The 21953-nt window shown below is 34.9% G+C and overlaps 1 protein-coding gene across 3 annotated transcripts; it reads right to left on the bottom strand.

Moving 5' to 3' along the window:
* Positions 1-1958: 1958 nt before the first annotated feature.
* LOC145690188 (uncharacterized) lies at positions 1959-20139 on the bottom strand. Of its 3 annotated transcripts, none has more exons than XM_081764828.1 (3): positions 19736-20139; positions 15537-16085; positions 1959-3699 (listed from the first exon to the last, which is right to left on the bottom strand). In XM_081764828.1, exons 2-3 carry the CDS (start codon positions 16010-16012, stop codon positions 2364-2366), a joined length of 1812 nt encoding a protein of 603 aa, XP_081620954.1. In that variant the 5' UTR covers positions 16013-16085; positions 19736-20139; the 3' UTR covers positions 1959-2363. The 3 variants fall into 3 exon arrangements, with proteins under 3 accessions (XP_081620954.1, XP_081620955.1, XP_081620956.1); XM_081764829.1 differs by lacking the exon at positions 19736-20139 and adding an exon at positions 19556-19729; XM_081764830.1 differs by lacking the exon at positions 19736-20139 and adding an exon at positions 19595-19729.
* Positions 20140-21953: the final 1814 nt, after the last annotated feature.

Raw genomic sequence — 21953 nt, 5'->3', positions numbered from 1 at the left:
CGTTACAGCAGGTTCACGTCTATGGCACTCCACTTCTCTCTAGTTTTTTCATTGGCCTATGATGGTGAAGAATGAACAATGAGACAGGTGCTTCTTCAACAGTCAGAAAACACGAAAGTCTATTGAACTGGCACCTGAACACTTCAGGAATGTCACAGACGGAATGTGCCGAAATTCGAGTTTACTTTTCCGTACGGCGATAGAATTCCAGCGATGTTCTTACGTTGTCTTGGTGCAGTTTAACTGGCTCAAAATATTCTAATTTCGTCTTGCACATGTAATTTTTATTATCAATTTATCAGTCTTTTAGCATATATGCTACAATTGTAAATATTCAACGAAAAAAAGACAGCAACTATTATGAAACCAAATGGGTAGTTAGCTGCTACTACTTTTATTTCATATTTACGTATTTAATTCTGAGTGAAAGCATACCATTTCAGTGTTGGAATAGCATTGTGAAATCTGGATACACATTTAAACTAAGAAAAAAATGAAATGAAATCTTTAAGTTTTACGTCCCACGGTTATGCCGGTTAGGCTAAAGGAGACGGTGATGAGAGATGAGTGAGATGGTGGAATGAAGAAAGTGGGACGAAACGGGGGAACCCCGAGAAAACCCACGAGCACGGTGTTTGTCCACCACAAAGTTCACTTGGCGGGGGCTGGGATCGAACCCGGGACCACTGAGCCACCGCGACGCCCTTTAAACTAAGAGATAACGTATTGAAACAATAATAGAAAGAGAACATATAAAACGAAATGAAATCACTTAGCAGTCATATGGTCCGAGTACTCATGTGGTACGTATGTGACATAAAGCTGTAAGTCAACGTCTCTCATAGAATCGATGCTGTAAGGAAATCTAAATTCATATTAAACAAACAAGACATACTGAAATTATTCAGTGAACGAAATAAGTAGGCTGGAGACCTGAAAAGTTCAGAGAGATAATACTTACCCGTTTTTAAGTATTACGATAATTTACTTAACAAACAACAGGAAACGATGTTTTTCTTGAAAGCAATGTAAGTGATTTCCTAATTTTGTTGACACTATACAATAACTCACGATGAGCTCCATTGTAGAAAGAAGTGAAAGTCTTTATTTCAATTTGTTGTTTTCAAAACCTTCCTCGCTTGAATGTGTGTAGTAGTTTTTTTTTTTTTTTTCAGGTTGGATATGCTGAATGAAGTTTTTCGAAGGATTCGCTAATTCACGTCAGCCAAATAACGGAATAGCACTTAGTACTTAGAATACATATCACATACTGAAAAAACAATATATATATCCTAGAATTTTAGACCCTATATGGGAAAATGCGGGCTAAATTGAAAAGAAATGTATATTTTAGTATACGCGTTAACACACGATTTTAGACTTTTAATACAGAGTCAAGAAATCCTTAAATATAGCGTATCATTAAATGGAATTGCCATTTCCTTTCAAAATATTCATTAGTTAAACGCTAAGTCAAACGTAGAAAATGGAAAAGATATAAAAATAATTGAGAATATGACAGATCCGTATTTTGAAACTCCGCTCTTACTAACGACATCATATTTAATAATTTTTGGAGGAAATGTGTTCTGATTTTCCTCAACATGCTGAAGTTCATTCTGAATATGAGTTCTAGCAGCGATTCAATGTTTAATACTTAAACAGTTTCAGTTTCCCTTCTATGAATTTCTTGCGTCTTCAGCCATCATTTCGCAAACACCTTACAAAACAATGGCGCCAAATTCTTTTCACGGTTTAAGATTTTATCATAAATTTTACTTAGTTTTCTCAGATAGGCCTATAGTTGAAAACTTTCCTTCACACCTGTCCAGTAATGAAAAGCATTCATGGAATAATCTACCATTGACTTGTTAGTGGTAGTTGCTTTTGCAAGAAGGAAACATAAATTGCATCCATAGAATATATATTTAGATGGCTTATTATGCAATAATTGCACATTTCCTACCGTTGCACACTGATTTATTGGTAAATCATTTAAAATTGTGCAACTAGTTTACAGGCTTTGAACAACAGAGATACGCATGATGTATTTCACTTGTGTGATTTAACATGTTTCAACTTGGAGTTTTGACTAAATATCTTTCTACACTTTTAGCACGTCTGGGGTTTTCCAAATTTATGTATTAACATAAGTTTTTCTTAAATGTCAACTTGGAAAAATTCGTTTGTACAATCTTGACACGTATAAGCTCTTCCACATGTATGTACTACCACGTGAATATTAATAAATTCCTTGTCACACTGTCGGCATATCTGATGTTTTTAATTCTATGTAAAAACAAGTATCTTCCAAAATATAACCTCTGAATAAATCCATATCAATACTTTGAGAACGTCTGGGATTATTTTCGTGTATGATTTAACATGTGTCTAGCTAAAGATGACCTATGAGCAATTCCCTTTCCACACTCTTGGCACATGTAAAGGTGCCCAGAGGTATGAATTTTCATGTGTGTTGCTAATCTTAATCTTTCCCTAAATCCCTTTCCACACTCTTGGCACATGTAAGGTTTTTCCCCGGTATGTATTAACATGTGTCTTGCCTTCTGTGATGAGTAAATAAATTTCCAACCACACACCTGGCACGTGTGAAGTTTTTCACCTGTATGTATTAACATGTGTCTTGCCAAATGTGACTTTTGTCGAAAACCCTTTCTACACTCTTGGCATGTGTGAGGTCTGTCACTAGTATGTACTAACCTGTGCCTTGCCAAATTTGACCGATCAGTAAATTCCCTACCACATTCTTCGCACGAATAAGGTTTGATATATGTATGTATTAACACATGTGTTGCCAAACGCGACCTTTGAGAAAATCCTTTTCCACATTCTTCGTTCGTGTGAGATTTCTCACCTGTATGTGTTAATACATGAGTTCGCAAAGCTGACAAATGGAGAAATCCCATTCCACACTCTGGACAAGTATGAGGTTTTACAACTGTATGTGTTAACATGTGTCTTGCTAAATGTGATCTTTGTCGAAAACCCTTTCTACATTCTTGGCATGTGTGAGGCCTGCTACTAGTATGTATTAACATGTGCCTTTTCAAATTTGACCGACGAGTAAATTTCCAACCACACTCTTCACACGAATAAGGTTTTGTATATGTATGTATTAACACGTGTTTTGCCAAATGCGACCTCCCAGAAAATCCCTTTCCACATTCTTCAGACGTGTGAGTCTTCTTGCCAGTATGTGTAAACACATGTGATCGCAAACCTGACAGGTAAGTAAATCTCTTTCCACACTCTGGACACGTATGAGGCTTTTCACCTATATGTTTCAACACGTGTGTTGCCAAATGTGATTTTTGCCTAAATCCTCTTCCACACTCTTCGCACGTGTGAGATTTTGCACCAGCATGTATTAACATGTGTTGTGCCAAAGTTGAACTTAGATTATATTCCTTTCCACACTCCTGACACTTTTGAGGTTTTTCACCTGTATGTATTACTATGTGTCTTGCCAAACCTGATTTTCTTATAAATCCTTTTCCACACTCTTGGCATGTATGAGATTGATCACCTGTATCTAAAAAGATATCTGTTGCCAAATGTGATCGACTATATTCTTCGTAAAAGTTCCCACAAGTATGAGATGTATTATCTGAATGAGAAATCAATTCATTTTGCGTGATAAATGTATTCGCTCTTCTCGAAACAGTATGCTTAGGGGACCTGTAAAAATATCAATAAACAAGAAAACGGAAATTGAGCCGAATAATACGTAACAAGAAATGCAAACGCTTGTATGTAATATACAGTAACAACGAGAATAAACTTCTTTTCTATTATATTCGTTATTGTATATTAAATGTTCTAAGCTCCCAGGCTCTCATAATTTATATTTCGTGATAAACGAAACCGAGAAATATCGAGGGGTCTACGTATCATTTCTATTCTACAAATAACAGAATGTCCTTCTGTTTTGTTATTTGAAGTTGTATCACTTTTTATACTTACTACTCTTTATACTCATATGTTAAAAGTATACTTAATACTCTTTATACTTAAAACATGAAAGAAACATAAATGATATTACAAATGCAAGGAAGCTGAACTGCTTAAAATACATTTTCTAATATGATGAGTGCAAATCTTGAACTGGAAATGAAATCTTTTGAGTTTTACGTCCCACGGTTATGCCGGTTAGGCTAAAGGAGACGGTGATGATGACAGATGAGTGAAATGGTGGAATGAAGAAAGTGGGAGGAAACGGGAGAACCCCGAGAAAACCCACGAGCACGGTGTTTGTCCACCACAAAGTTCACTTGGCGGGGTCTGGGATCGAACCCGGGACCCCAAGCACCAGAGGTGAACGAAATCTTGAACTGGGTTTTTATCTTATTAATGTAATGGGTGCCATAAGGAGAAGAGGTCGTCACGAGTCTCTCTCTCTCTCTCTTTTTTTTTTTTTTTTTTTATCTAGAGAGAGAAAACTTACTACATAAGCTTAGCATTTACAATAACCTGTCGAGTGCATCAGTTTTGGGAACCAACATATTTAAGAGGGAGATGAGGAGCAATCTGCAGATCATTTCTCAGCTCCAGAAAAGGGTGAACAGCTTAAAATTAAATTCTATACAGGAAGTTGCACTGTCACTCAACCGGCTGCTTTAATTATTTTTGTTACATTCATCAGAATGAGAATCTTATGAATAACGGAATGGATTTTAAATGTACATCAAAAATAAGGTATCCGAAGAGTGCATTATTATGTTGGTGAGGTGAAATTTCCTACATATATACAATCTTTACTGAAAACTAGTGGGCAAGTGATCTGAATTGTAACGGATGAACGCGGGTAATTTGAGTAGTCTCAGGCAATGTAATGACGACAGTTTTGCTAGCATATATGAAATTTCAGGAAACTTACATTTTTATGTGGATCCAATGAAATGTTATTCAGCTGTGAACCTATAAATCTTAATCACAACGTACATATTTATTTCGTTATTTTACTATGCGCAACGTCTAAAACTCAGGTCTTGTGGCATAGGGCTTTAGAAATCCTTTCAACAAAACAAAGTATTTACATCGTTTCTCTTCCAAATAACTCCATTTCCCCATTCCTTGCGAGTCCCGTTATTTATGTAGAGTATTCTACTTCTTCGGAAAAATATTTCAGAGTCACATTTCTCTACTGCGTAAATTACATTCATATTACGTGTTTCATTTACGAGTTATTGTATGACAATGTTCGCTGGACAAAACTCTGTGGATACTTTTTACTAAGGGTATCTACGTAGATTTAAGGTCTTCATACGTAACTTTCTAAAACACACGCTTAAGGGAGTAAAAATTACTCTGAAGAAAAAGTACCAACTCATTCTGAAAAGAGTTTACATTTAATTTATATTATCCCACTGAAAGCACCTTTTCTTCATAAAATGTGTCCTGAAATTGGTCACCATCTCATTCCGGAAACAAGTAAGATCGAATAATTGCACACATCCTGAACCGGGGTATAGTAAGCATAAGGTTCTCTCAAAGTTGTAGGTACCAACCGATCTATGAAATTCAAAAGATGAAGTTATGCATTGGTCTTCTGGATGTTCTTTCGCAGACGACACACGTTCCTGATCAGATGTGTGTTTCGCTGGCTACAAACAGATAACGAACCTATCGTGCACACATTTCCGAAAGTATGAATGAAGAGTGAGAAGAGTTAAATATTTGCAACTACCCTGACCTTCATTAGAAGTTTCAATAGTAGTTTACGCTGTGGAATTTTAGCAGCACATGATAACACCGAAGAAAATAGAATACCTGATGCATTTAAAGAAGAGATATACTGAACTGGATAATCCTCGTTTGCCTAGCGAGCCACCACGTAGATAGCGTACGCGCCTTTGGTAGGGAAGACCCGGCTTCAATGCCCGGTGGGAGGTCATGTAGTTTAGACACCAATTTCAGCTGTAGGTCCACGTCTCATATCGACTCACTGTTAAACCCGATGCTAAACATAAATCTAATTCAATCCAATCCTTGTTAGGTGCACGGATTGCAGCTAAAGAATCGGGACAGCTTTTTGCAGTTAACCATATATATTGGTACACTGTATTACTAAGACTTAATTCATTGCTCTGAAACGAAAAGGGAGTGCACTGGATTGGGGATCGTTGCATTTTTCTATATATATGTAACATAATAAATCAGAATCTTATCTACATATTAGAAATAACAGAACTTCAGCTGCCTTTATGCTCTCGACTGATTTACATGTATTTCCAAGCTTGTATACGCAACAGATTTTCAAATACCTTTTGTTAACATTATTACAATTGTCTCGTTCATATACGAAACACATGAATATACGGAAAGTATTTTTGACCTCGAAAACAGATGAATAATTCTTTAAAGATGGGAATATTTGTGAATTGTTAGTGTCTGTTAGTAATAGTTTACTTTTCCCTTCCGTGTGAATGATGCTGTGTAATTATTCCCAGTAAAAGCGTGAAATTCAGGTGGATCACTACAAATGAAACAGCAATAAAAGATAAATTTACAAGATATCTATTGGACTGTATTCCAAGTCACATTCACACCTTAGCTTTATTGCGGACAGTATTCAAATTACTGATGAACTATCACACACCAGTGTTGGTTTAGTGCGTATATCTGTAAGATAAATTCTGGTCAAAATAGGGAGATGGTTAGTCAGAGATGGTTCCAATGATATTGTTTTATTTCTTATTGTAAAGTTCAGCAACAATTTCTGCATCTAATGCTACAAACTCAGTCGTATATCTTATGATATAATCCTTTGCAGAATTGGGGATCAAAGACCACCACGTGACCGCCATATACTTACACTCTGTCCAATAATACAAAGTTTCTTTCCTTACTTTCCTTTCATCGTTTACTTCAGAATAAATAAGATTTTTTTATACTTACTCCGGGAGAAATTTCGTACTAGTCCCGGGTCTAAAAGTGAAACAAAAAGAAAAGTCAAAAATTTTTTTGGTGGGATATAAAGAAATTGATCTCAAAGCAAACGTGAACAATAATTACATAATAAGAAGTCAAGACCAGAATTATCACAAATATTGACGTGAATAACACTACTGCTAATTTTGATAATAATAATAATATAGAGAAGTTGACTAAGGAGAAATAATTGGCATAGGGCTAAAAAGAACGAAATGAACGAGAAGAGTGCTAGGTACACGGAGGAAAATGCATTTAGTGCTATTTACAAAATTTTTGTTGGAATTAACATTGAAGAATTTGAACACTTGAAAACCCGTAATTCTTCAGTAATATTTTTTTTTCATTTCCATATTTACAGAACAATTTATTTTATATAGGCGAGTAATGTACGCAAAATTTTTCAATTCTAAACATCTGCCATGAAAAAAACAACAATGTAATGTATAACAAGCTTTCTAAATTTCGCACAATTAACCAGCATCTTTCGTAGAAGAGGGAATTGGATTCGATAAATCTTCCGAAGAAATTGTCTTCTTCATACCGCTATGGAAGGAAAGCGAGGAGTAGAAAGAACAAAACTGATCGAAGATTTGAAAAATATGAGAAAAAATTCGAAGTTAAAAAAGGAAGCTGAAGTTCGAGAAACGCGGAAGAAACATTTCCAGTCAAAATCTAAATAATAAAAAAACGCATTAGCCCAAGACCTGTCAAAAGGCAGAATACTTAATAATAATAATAATAATAACTTACCGAATGCTTTCCACGGATGAAGTTTACTATGTATTCTTATATCTAGTTACCCAACACGGACGGAATTATAAAGTTATTATTGTGTTAAATTAGGTGTTTTGCACATTCAATGAACTACTAATAATCCACCGAAGTGCCGCCTATAAAATGTAAATAACCAACAACTTTCGAGATTAAATTAAAACATCCCAATGAAAGAAGTTCGAGATATGCACCTAAAATATCGATTAAAAATTAATAATAGATATCGCTCATAGCAAATGGAACGTGCAATATTCCGTTACGATTGAATACTTTTATATGTTAATACCAGTTAGTCATAAAAAAGTACTAAAATATTCTCAAACATGTTTATATATACAAAATGTTTATATATACAACATTGTGTCCACATAAAAAGTAAAATATAGCCTCCTAACGATAAAATATTGAAGCTTGTAAAACAAACTTATCGATTCGAGGAAGAGAAAAGGTCTTGGCATTGGCACAAAAGAACGATATATTTACATAATCGGGAAACACATGAATAACAACTACGTAACATCACACAGAAGAAAGACGAATGCACAAGAAGTGTCAGCGGTGTCCATACATGCGAAAAGCACTGATCACTCTCATCCGAAGTTTCAATTTATGTCGTATCTGCATCTCATCGATTCACAGAACTTCATCTTCACTTTCGTTCAAAGCGGTGGATATGCCGGCAGTTTTGAAGCTTTTTGACACGGCGTCAAATGCTATCTGAGACCAACTTTGTACTATCCGCCTGCATAAAAGTTCGAGATGGACGTTTTATTTTACCACTGGTTGTTTTCTCTTTGTTGCTATTGCTTGGACTCGCGCAAGATAAGCAATTTCGAAGAGTCTCATTCGCAAAGAAAAAAGGCCGGGAGACTGCGACTTTTATGCGTGGAAACTTTCTTGGTGAATGTTTTTACTTCAGACCTAAGACGCGAGTGACCACGGTAGTTTGTAATTACATTCCTTAAATGATTCGTATTTTGTTTTACGTTCAACTTTAATAGGAACGTTTTCTATTTCAATTTCTATTTTATTCAAGCAAATCTCAAATAATGAAAAGGTATTTCACTAACACAAAAATTGTTTAAGTTGGACATTTGAAACCTTCAGCATTTAATGTTACAGGAAACCAAACTAATGTGAAAGCAATAAGAAAAATATGATTCGTATTAACAAAATTTACGAGTGAACCGGGAGGACACAACGATAAGTATCATTTCATGTGAAATTGAGTTAGTGGGTGGAATGGTTTGGGATCAGATTAAGAATGAAAATGGTACTGAAACTACCGAAATACTGATCAATATCCGTTTTTGTTTTCTTTTTCCCTTGTTCAAGGAAAATCTAATATATTTTTCTTCAACTTTACATACAAGTATATTATAGAGCTATATTACGTTTCATGTACTTTATTATCCTTGATTATGTTATGTTTAGGTACATTTTATAGAATTACATTTTTAACTTTTCTTATCTCTACATAAAGTTACGAATTCTCAACGTACGATCAGTGTTGCACGAGAAAAGAAAACGACAAAACTAAAATTTCTCTGCTTTATTACTAGCTTATATTTCTAAAATAAAATATGAAGAGCTATTTGAAAGGGATGACATGTTCAAGACATACTGTAATATTTTAAAGACAGATATACTTGTTCTCTGCAGCCTTTCATCTTTAACTAAATACATGTAGCGGTAGCAATTTCTAGTTAAATTTAACTTGTAATTGTACTTGTGTGTTTTAATTTGCAGATTTTGCTTTATTTCGGTATTTTCGGTTTTCCAGTAATTAATTCTCATTGGATCTTTTTAATCTTTTTAATAACTTACGGTACTTCTTGGTTTTATTACTGTATAGAGTCCAGGGCTGGATTAACCCATCCAGAGGCCCCAAGACTAGAAAAAATATGTGGCTCCTGCTGACTTCGTATATTTCTATGAATTTTCTACAGTAGAAAATTTAAGGGAAATGTTTCATATTTTTGGTCATATTTTATTTTATGATGATGAATGTATTTTTATGATTGTTTTTAGATAGCCAATTAAGATTTTGATCAGAGTGGAAGCCTCTGTCACCTAGAGGCCTGGAGCTACAGCCTCTCCCTTAATCCGACCCTGATGGAGTCCATTTTAGTATCAATGTTATACGAAACATGGACTTATTGGTTAATGCTGGATCCTAACAACATGAGGTCCTACCACACATGAACGGATCTTTCGCGCAGAAGCTGCTTAGGCTAACTCAAGAACACCTGGAGAGCTTATATACTGATATAATGGGACATATATCCACTTAATTTTTCATATTCCAGCGCATTTCTATCTTAAATTAATGAAAGAACAGATGTTTTACAAGCGTAAGTATATGGTATATTTTACTGAAATAAAACACTTCATAAAACGATACCCCGCTCTCATGGTATTTTTTGTTGCGATATAATGTTTTTCAAAATTTAAAATATCAAAATCAGTATCCTCAAATTTTAACACCGAACAGTCATATAGATATATAGATAAATATACGATATATAGATCATAGATATATAGATCATATAGATATATATATGATAAAGAAAAATACCATAAAAATGATGTTTGAAAATTAAAATAAAATAAAAAGTGAGAGAATTGTTTTGCCATTCTACTTAACCAAATTAAAAATATATTTTATTAAAATAAATGCCTATTCATATTAATATGCTTTTTATGATTTAAAAGATTATCTTTTTTATTTGGATGCAGAAAAGAGTCACTTTTTCCTACCTCACAAATATACAATAGTATATTATTTTTTTCTGCATTCTAAATATTGGTTTGACCTGACATACAATCTCTTCCTAAACCATCAAAAGAGTTTCTTCTACGACAGTGAATGGCACCTCCCAGAGCTACGAAATCCTTTCAAAGGTTTTTTTTTTTTTTTTTTTTTTTTTTTAATAGGACACATTTGGGTTACTAGTGCTTTCGCACTATTTATTTCAATCTCAGGGATAAATTTTCTGAATTCATCACTGGTACAGTTAATTACTCGAATGACATATTAACATTGTTGGTACTAATTACGCATATATGCGGACTGGTCAAACATGCGACGACTGCGACCCAATATTAAGACGTCATTCAAAGGAGAATTTGTTTTCTTTCATTCTTGTTTGGAACTAGTGATCCAGAATAGTAGATCTGCAAATGCTCCTAACTCTTTTGTTTGAGATATATCTGATAGCGATATGTATGTCTCCTTACGGCAAAAATGGCAACAATATGATGTTATACTCGTAAATTTGGAACAAGAATTTAGCGAAAGTGCGGGTAATCTCTTTGTTGCAGAGATATTTCACATATTTCAATGGTTTTGGTTAATTTTTGCATACTGTAAAGCAAAACTACCAGCAGCAAACTATTCATTTTGAATTCATGAGGATTATTTCGGGCAACTGATTTTACAAAGAAGAGGATCCATGCGGAAATTTTTCCAAGATATGCAATTACTATGATGATCTTAGAAAAAGAAATAAACAAAAGTTCACTACAAAAGCCGCACGCTGTAAAGAAATTTGCTTGCATTTTTTTTCGTTAAGAAGCAGAGTTCAGATCATGAACCGAAACAGTATAGTGGAGTGAAAGTAATGTTTTAAGAAAAAGCTACTATAAATAAAATACAATATTTAAAATATAGTGCACGTTTCCTTTTTGCATGTATATCTCGTTAACCTTTTACTTTTGTGTGTGAATTTTCGCAATAGGGGAGGTGGCAGGGGTGAAAAAGTTTTTAAGAAAATATTTTTTGCACATGTATCAATAACAAAAGAAACATGGTTTCAACTTTATTTGATAGTCTGATATTTTGAGTATTAAAAAAAATCAAATGTATTCTAAGTTGAACAGCTATGAGGATATTGATTTTTTTCATACACTACCCAAATTGTCCCATTCCTGCCGACTCCAGGGAGGAGTGGGACGATCAAAAGGACTGGGATAGCCAGAAATGATATTCAGAAACAACACATAGCGGAGAGAAATATATTGTTATACTGAAAGTGATTAAACAACATTCTATACTAATCCTCCTACTAAATATTTCAGTTTGAGAATAAAACAAATTATTTTTGTCAATAAGTATAAACTAGAATCTAACCACTTTCGTAAGGACAATAGCTCTCTTTTTTTTATTAAATGCAAAAAATAAGGCAAAAGCAGGAAAATAGAATTGAAAAGAAAAGAAAATAAGCAAACAAAGCAATACACCACGTTATTGCAGTCTAGTTCGACTCTTCCGCGGCAACTTACAGCGAACATGAAAATAAATTGAATTACAAGATGACAAGAATAACTTCAGTTCCAGAGGTGACTGTTTAATGGATGCAGAAAGGTAAAGGCCAAACGAATACGAAAACTGCATACGTACTGTTTCCTTACTTATGAGAGAAGATAATTTCAGAACGATATCTTGAAACTCAGCAAAACTATTAGCCTCCTGTTTAGGAAAAACAAACTTAGAACATACGACTTTTTTACGCATAAACTTCACGTCGCACCAATTGCTCTAAACATTTTCGACAAGTCCTACATAATACACTATAATTTTTAGTGCAGAATTTAACAAGTATACGATCACAGTTTTTAACACTGACATCAGTCTTTTCCCAGTCTTTTCATTCATGGATAGACCAACATCACTAGCAGAACCACTAAAGGATACATCGATATCACTGTTCTCAAGAGAAATACTATGCCTTCGACTAAGGACTCTGAGCCTGTATTAATCTTTGTGTTACTTGTTGGAAATGACTTCTTATACTGACATCTCTTTCACTTTTGCTTTGCAATAGCTTCTTTTTTAAGCAATTTGATAATTTACACCGTGTAATTTTAGCAGCAAATTTTAATCAGTGAAAAAAATAAAACATACACTTTACCGTTAAATTATAGTACACATTCGGTAATATACATAATTCATCCATCATGTGATTAACCATACTAGAAGATTCATAGTCCCAGAAATAAAACTTTTCTTCTGGATATAAACCTGGACTAAACCAAGCGAACCTGTATTACTATCGCTCACTTTAATACGATCCTGTTGTATATTCTCTCATCGTTTTTTGACCTACCGAACATGCTCCATAGCGTCAATGTTCAATGCTTAACAAGAATTTCACGATACTCATGCGCATTACTGACGCAAACGACGTTACGCAGCTACCTTAGACACTTCAATTTTGTAATAATGTGATATCTTTCTTTTAAATGGATCAACTACATTTATAGCGACGTAAATTTTGTTTTAATTCTGCCCACGGTAAGTAATTTACCTAAAAATTGTTCTCAAAATCACCAGTCTTCTTTCCCGCGTGTTAATAACCAACTACATAATACGATAACCTGGGCTTGTTAGAATGTTTTGTAGTTCAGCTTAATTGAATGCGAAATAGGAGGGAATCCTTTTCGCAACGTGGTGTTGCATGTGAATTCTTTTTTTGGCAGGGTATCTTGTGAACCTGCTCAACACACAGGTTCTCCTTCCTACTCGATTGTAAGTAATGTTGACAGACCATTCATTAAAAATACAAATCTTAGCGTGATAGGCCTATTTCAATATCTACTTTATTGCCATGACTACACTAATAACTATCACTCATATAAATTATTATGCATCCAAAGATAATTCCCTCTACAACGCGACACGACTGATATTAAGCTTTAAAGTTTTACAAACTATAGGGGAGCCAGCTAGATAAGTTCTCTCAAAACTCGCAGTGACACCGCCACTACTCACGTGTCAAGGATTTTTTCGGTGCATCTATAGTGGCAATTTAATTAATGGTGTAAGACAGAATGACCGTGGTTGGTGACAGTAGTACCATAGTAGGGACTGCATTGTCCCTCCGCATGTGGTAAGAAACGTCACAGACCATCTCTTGTTGGCCCTGCTATAGAAAGCTATTGTCACATACGAATAAAAGTTTATTCAACGGGACACAAGAATCAGACACATGTGGAATTGTTTTCTAGTTAGCAGTTGGCTTTCTCTAAAAGGGAAAAAAGGTTTCAACCATACTCAGCTATGAGGGGGTTCTCTTTGAGAAATATTCCACAGAACCTGTTTACGAAATATTTCTCGGTGCAGACCTCCGACCATGTACGTGTATTATCAGTATTAAATCAGTACTATTTCACCCGTAATACTGCGTCAGAGTTCGTAATACTCCTGACAAAGGTGTGTGTACAAACGTACTGCGCCCGTCACGTGTTCGGTACGATGAATATTGGTTTCCTAAGAAACCTTTACAATCTTACACGCTAATTAAGGAAGTTCCAGTGTGGTTGGGAACCCACCGAAAGAGCAGGAGTACCGTTCGAAACATCGAGGCTACATAAACAAAAGTAATCACTAATCATAAAGCACAAGCGGCCTAATACTTTAGTATACAACATATAAAGCGGCAGTCAGCACGCAAGTTCTCACGTGATAAGTATGAAGAATTCAAGTATCGAGCAATAAGAGGACAACGAAATAAAAAAAAATGTCTTATTTATCAGAAGGAAATTTAACCAGTTACTTGGTGACTTTAGATCCCCAACTCTGAAAAAAATCATGTCATATCATATGTGACTAGGTTTATGTAATTAAAGGCGGGGATAGTTGTTGATCAATACAGTTGCGAGCAGTACAAAGTAACCGAAGGCATATCTGAATACGACGTGCAAATCTACCCTAAATTTGACTAAAATATACGTCACAGGATGTATCGACCAACTCAAACGTGAAACGCTGAATTGTTTTTTAGTGATAAAATACCATTAATAAGACAGAGAAATAGGAAAGAGTCTGAAATTAGAAAAGAAGTCAAAGGTAACACAGGTCAATTTGTCCATACATACCATATATGATGTTTCTTTCTTTTTAGAAAAAGTACATCGAGCAGTGTTAATTGAAATTATAGAGAAATAACGGAAAATAAACATATTAGAAAGTGATCTTTAAGTTTTACGTACCAAGGTTATGCCGGATAGGCTAAAGGAAACGGATATTAGAAAGTAATCTACTGTGGAAATTGGCATTAGCATACAAGAATATATAAACAAACTACTCCATTAAAAATGTATGAATATATATCGTTGGAAATTTGGTGTTCAGTTAGCGCAAAATAAACAACAGCACATATGGTACGTATATATGTTTGAAACACCTTTTTATATATACAAAAAATGCTGAACTGATGTGGTAATCTTAAGCACATGTAAATAGTAAGTTTACAACCAATCACGGGAAAGAAAATTATTAGGATAAAATTAGTAGGAGGATATACATCAAAACTAGAACAATCGGAATAAGTGATGGGGTTCCATAACGTTATAACATTAAAAAGATCGACAATTTCTTTTGATTCGTGTGATCTGTATTTGGCAGCTAGTGTTTCAGAAGACTCTTATAAAATAGTCTTAAGATTTAACGGCAGTTTATACCTTGTTTAAAGTATTCCTGACTAAACGTTTTATTTACGAGCACTTTTTTCTTTATAAGAAGAACTGTCCTTGAAATTACTCAGAAGCGTGTTGGTATTCAATCCTAACACTCAAAGCTTGTTGTGAGCAAGAGGTTTATAGCAATTAACCGTTATGTTTGGATACTTATTTCACTCTCGTACAAAGTTGAGCATTAAGTTGCGTTCTTTTATGTATTCAAACGTTTGCAAATCCATTAACTCAGTTAAGTAAACGAAAAAAGAATAATTAACTAAGTATTGCAAGTGCTGAAAAGAAATATTTATATAGACACAACTCTGACGAAATAAACGCATTAAACATACCTGAGAGTCTGAGGATTGTTATCAGCTTCTCGATTATTATTTTCTTCAACATCCTCTTCGTGATCATTCTGATCTCCAAAAGTGACAGAGATGTGACTGCTTGGCTGTTCAGTGTTGTGTGTAAGATCGGAAGACTTTGGTTGGATGGTACTCATAAAACGTTCGGCATTTTTAAGTATTACAGCTGCTTGTGAACACTCGACCAAACATGCTTTCGAAGTTAGTTTCCAATCTGATATTGTTCCATCCTCATTATTTTCTGAAGCAATATTTTCTCCTTTAATTAAAGTTTCTCCTTCCTTACATTCCAAACGTATTGCAAGAGGATCTTCATCATCATTAGTGTTAGTACCCCACAGTTTATAATTACATTCCTCAAATGGATCATTCTCTCTTTTTACTTCAACTTTAATAGGAACATTTTCTGTTTCCGTTTCAATTTTATTACAAGCAAAGTTCACATAATGAAAAGACATTTCGCAAGCACAAAAACTGTGAAAGTTGGAGATTTGAAACCTTCAGTACTTAACGTTAAGGAAAAATACAAATCTGAAAGCAATAAAAATATTATTCGTTTTAACAAAATTTATGAACATGCAGGGAGAAAATAACGGTAAGTTTTATTTCAAGTGAAATTAACTTAGTGGGTAGAATGGTTTGATATCAGACTAGGGATGTAAAAATTACTGAAACCAGTACTTTAAAGTATTCGAAATTTCCCTACAACTCACACCAAAATATCCCTATACGTAAATACCGAAAATACAAAACCATACCGAAATATTGAAATAGTAACCATTATCCTATTTTTTCTTTATTTTTTTTTCTTGTTAAAGCAAAACCTAGTACAAATTTCTTCTGCTTTACGTACAAGTATATTGTAGGACTATATTATCTTTCATGCACACAAATATATTTCTTTTTGCGATCCATAAATACAATTTATCGCTGGACGATTCGTGCTGGGGGGCGTGGTGGCTCAGTAGTAGAGCGCCTCCGGTGCTAGCAGTCCCTGGTTCGATCCCAGCTCGCGCCGTGTGGACTTTGTTGTAGATAAACAACGCGCTCGTGGGTTTTCTCGGTTTTTTTCCGTTTCCTCCCACTTTCTTCATTCCACCATTTTACTCCTTTCTCATTATCGCCGTCTCCTTTAGCTTAACCGGCATAAGCGTGGGACGTTAAGGACTTCATTTCAAGATTCGTACTATTTTTAAATTTTGTTTTTAAATAAAGTTACGGATTCTCAATGTACCATGCATGACGACAAAAATTTACAAAACTAAAATTTCCTCTGCTACATCACTAGCTTATATTTCTAAAATAAAATATGAAAAGAAATGGTCTACAAATTTTACAGTTAAGAATGGATAACATTTTCAAGACGTACTGCAATATTTTAAAGACAGATTAATTTGTTCGCTCCAGCATTTCGTCTCTGCTCAAATACATTAGCGCTAGTAATTTCTAATTAGCGTCCATTTTAGTACCAATGTTTCATAAAACATGGATTTACTGGTTAATATTGGATCCCAACAATATGAGTTCTTACCAGAAATGAACGGATCTTTCGCACAGAAGGCGCTCAAGTGAACCAAGGGGCATCTAAAGAGCTTTTATACGGGATGTAATGAGGCATATACCTACTTAATATTTTTACAGTAATGCGCATACCTACTTTAAATTAACGAAAGAACAGACATATAACGAGCGTCGGCATACGATATATTTTACTGTGTTTATTTTAGGAAAATAATCAGTGTCTGACCAAGTGAGATGTTTCCAAGTTTATCACGTTAATAAGTGATAAAAATTATATTTTGTGTGTGTTAAAGATAACATTATAAACCAGAAGAATGTTTAAATTCCAATGGAACTAACTTTAAAAGAAATACTGCATCTGTCCGCCATCTTTCGTTAAAGGAAAGACGTTACATCGTGACATTCAATTACCGGCAAAATTCCAAATGACATCTTGATACATGAAGTAAAAAATTTCTCAAGTGTTATCTTAAGGAAAAAACGATCACTTCTAAAATGTAGATAAAATCATAAAATAATAATCCACAAAGTAGTTAAATAATTAAAAGTGCTATCCACTACGATTTTAATGATATAATTTTTTCGATTTTACTCGTCTTCAAGATTTGCTAGTGTTATCAAGTGTTCCGTTAGCTGAAGCAGAACTCTCAATCAATAACGGTTTTAAGGCACGATGATCATCTACACGCAGCACAGTATTTAACTGCAAAACAATTCTAATCACATGTGAAGCTTCCGAATATTCCGAGCGCGTCTTTCCGCTGGTTCTCGCGTTCGTAACCTTTGCCAGGGCCAAAGCTGAAGTACAATACTTAATAAATATTTGAAGTAGGGTAGTGTTTCTCTGGTGCTCGTGAAAATAAAATCTTAATAAGTATGAAATAAATTTTGGTTTAGGCATTAGTGCTCTATCGCCGGACCAATTTGAAAATCGAAAAAATACGAAAATGTAATGCATTCGCTTATATTTGGTTGGATTACATTAAGTTACGTTAGATTGTGTTACATTTGGCGTGCTGCATTACTATAAGGATTCATAGTATAAATAGTAGTAGAAGTAGTATTAATAGCAGTAGTAGTACTAGTACTAGTAGTAGGAACGTGTTAGAAGCGCCGCAGGGGTTGGTTGGGTTTTGTTCTCGACATGAAATGGGCAAATTAAAGACTTGCCCATTTTTTTTTTCTGTACAGTTTACAATCTATTGATCCGTATAGTAAGACAAGTGTACTTCTCCGCGATATAGTCCATTCGCCTCTACATACAGTGACGCTTACATTAAAAATAACCAACAAATACAACCACTTTCCTAACTTTTACTATTCCCTTACCTGACTTTCATTCTTCCTCACGAACTTAAATAAATACTCCAATTCACCCAGAAAATTTCCTAAAATTGGTCCGGCGATACAGCACTTATCCCTTCGCTTATTTTAAAATCAAATAAAGAGAAGTTAGTATTGATTAAATTGTGTCTCATTGATGTTTTTATTATTGTTATTATTATTATTTTGTCAAGTGAGTTATGAAACATGTATTTTGAAATGTTTATTTACATGTTAGGTTAAGAATATTTTTTGTGTGTTTACCTCGCTCGATGCAGTGCAGTAAAACATCCTTTTTGATGCAACATTAAGGCCTAATTTTGTGAGTTCATTCTGAGGTTTAAATTCTAACTTCAGTGGGTTATGTGGGACATTACCAACATTTGAATCCTTATTTTCCTTTACTGGATGTCACTTATTAATGCTAGGTTATTCTATCTGTAACGGAATAAATGGTTTTTAAAGGAAAACGGATACTAACCACGAACACGTTATACACTCAGCGCAAGTTCGTTTGTTTTCCATTGTAATTTACTGTTATTACTGGATTGCATTTAGAATCTCCGCCAACTCGTTCCATGCCTCCAGAACCAAGTACCCTGTTTTTCTCAAAACTGTGATAAAGGTAGAAAACCACGAGTTCTCTGGGGCTTCTAACCCCCTTCGTTCGCTGTCGCTCGCTCAGCTATATTTTGTGAAATAAGGAACACTGGAGATCTTATATATGCGAGATTGGGGTAAATATTAAAATCTACCCTTTATTATTATTATTATTATTATTATTATTATTATTGAACCCAGTATCATCACGCAAATAGTGAAAGAATTTATTATTTAACCATTACTACTGGTGGATACCGTGAATATCAACTTCGCTAAGTAGGTTATTGGTATGTTGCCCAGCGAAAAATATTCTAGAGAGCAATGAGAAAGACTGGTAGGTGTAAGAAATCATTGAGTGAATCCCTAACCTTATTTATAGATGTATATAAATCCATATCGGCAAATTTTATTTTGTTCTCCGAAAACACTAACAGTTAACGAAATAAGAACCTCAGACACAAATCCTATGAGCAAGTAATGTAATACTGCTTTATGTATATCTTATAAGAAGGATTTTTGAAATTAAAAATAAATTGTCTATGCGAGAATGGTACCTGTGACTATATATCATTAACCTAACACCCAACACTTACTTCTTCATGTTCGACACATCTTTTTCTCTATCATATGACATGTTAAGGTTAACACATGAAGAAGTAAGTGGCAAACATGGCGAGGTTTCACAAGACTCAGCAATTTCAATACAACGCCATTGAAACTGCAATAGCACCCACCCTAGAACAGTTTGTATGTAACTATTATGGCTGCGCCCAGTAAAATTCACAGTAGACGACTTCAGCAGCGTATCTTCTTCACTTCATAAGACTATTATCAGTCAAATAGGTAGGTGCACCAGCTATCTAGTCAAATGTGCTACTAATGCTAATTGGTCAAATGTGTACCTCAAACAAAGGATTTATGATTGAAAAACAAAATAGAATAATATACAGGACACAATCGGGAAGAATGGACACAAGTCGGGAAAAAAGTCAAAATCAGGAAAACGTCAAAGTCAAAGTCGGGAAAGGAGTTCAGACAGGGAAAGAGGGCGAAAAGCCAAGGTGAACAGGGCAAAAAAGTAGAGGAAAGTGGGAAGTGTAAAATGAAAATAGAAAAGAGAAAGAGTATAAAAAGAAGGGAATGAGTAGTATGTTTATGCCGGTTCTGCGCCACTGACCCTCTACCCACTTTCTCGGTCCCGCCTGAAGCAGACAACGAGTTTCCCAGTGCCGCCTGACACACTATGCCGGAAGACACAGGGAGGATACGAGAAATCGAGCATCGTGAACCGTCAACCCACGGTCTTTTACGACCTCCATTTTAGGGGTGAATTTGTTCCCTTTTATGAGCACTTTTAAGGGGGTGTATTCGTTCTCTTTTATGACCTCCTCCATTTTAGGGGGTGAACTCGTTCCCTTTTACGAGCATATTTTTCAACCCCTCCGAACACATAGCAGAACATCAGACTACGTAACATACAGCAGAGCAGATTACACATAAGACTCGTTTCCTTTTAAGACCTCCATTTTAAGGGTATACTCGTTCCCTTTTATGAGCACATTTTTCAACCCCTACGAACACATAGCAGAACATAAGACTACGTAACATAACGAACATACAGCAGAGCAGATTACACATAAGACTCGTTCCCTTTTATGAACACTTTTTCAGGGGTGAACTCGTTCTCTTTTATGAGCACATTTTAAGGGTGAACTCGTTTCCTTTTATGAGCACTTTTCCAACCCCTATTTTAATTACGAACACATAGAAGAACAGATAACACATAACACTACGTAACACACAGCAGACCAGAGAATACGTAAGATTCATTCCCTTTTATGAGTACATTTTAAGGGGTGTACTCGTTCTCTTTTATGAGCATATTTTTCAACCCCTACGAACACATAGCAGAGGTGTATTCGTTTTCAACCCCTTAGCATAAGACTATGTAAGATAGCAGTTACGAACACATAGCAGAGCAGATAATAAACACAACATCCTCCATTTTAGGGGTGTATTCATTCTCTTTTATGAGCATATTTTCCAACCCCTATTTCAACATGACAGAGACTACGAAACATGGCGGACATAGCACAGGGGGTGTATTCATTTTCTCTACCCCTAATTGAACATAGCAGAAATTACACTGAGAGTACGTAACACACAAAAACCTCCATTTTAGGGGTGTACTCGTTCTCTTTTATGAGCATATTTTCCAACCCCTATTTTACCATAGCAGAAATTACATAAGATTTTTTTTCAACCCCTATTTTAAGACAATGAATACCTATGTAACATAGCGATTCGATACGCTCTTTGAACCGATTTGGATTAAACTCGGTATATGGGGGTTTTCGACCATGCTGAGTACGAATATCATACTTATTTTTACCTGGGTCCTATAGTTTATGTGGCATACGCCCTTTCTATGACAATTTTAACCAATTTGGGTGAAACTCGGTATATAGGGGTTTTCGGACATGCTGATTACAAATATCATACTTATTTTTATCTGGGTCTTACAGTTTATGTGGGATACGCCCTTTCTATGACAATTTTAACCGATTTGGATGAAACTCGGTATATGAGGGTTTTCGGACATGCTGATTACGAATATCATATTTATTTCTACCTGGGTCTGATAGTTTATGTGGGATACGCCCTTTGTATGACACTTAAAACCTAATAACTCGAAAATGGAGCCAAATATTGAGATGCTGTTTCCACATATAGTAATAGTTCATCAACTACTACAAGTTTCAAAAATAGTGGCCATCGAGGTCAAAGGTCAACATACTTAAAACCTAATAACACGAAAACTGAGCCACATATTGAGGTGCTGTTTCCAAATCTAGTAACTGGTCATCAACTATTACAAGTTCCAAAATAATGATCATCGTGGTCAAAGGTCAACATACTTAAAACCTAATAACACGAAAACTGAGCCACATA

The sequence above is a fragment of the Thermobia domestica genome, chromosome 7, assembly GCF_964235325.1.
Source record: "Thermobia domestica chromosome 7, izTheDome1.hap1.1, whole genome shotgun sequence".
NCBI lineage: Eukaryota > Metazoa > Arthropoda > Insecta > Zygentoma > Lepismatidae > Thermobia > Thermobia domestica.
Note: the sequence above shows the minus strand (reverse complement) of the source record. Positions and strands in the feature narration are given on the sequence as shown.

Bases quoted from the DNA above. Each gene is read 5' to 3' on its own strand.
- LOC145690188 (XM_081764828.1), bottom strand. From the start codon at position 16,012: ATGTCTTTTCATTATGTGAACTTTGCTTGTAATAAAATTGAAACGGAA. The intron at 3,700-15,536 runs GTATGTTTAATG...ATATTTTTACAG, and splicing joins AACAATCCTCAGACTCTCAG to GTCCCCTAAGCATACTGTTT.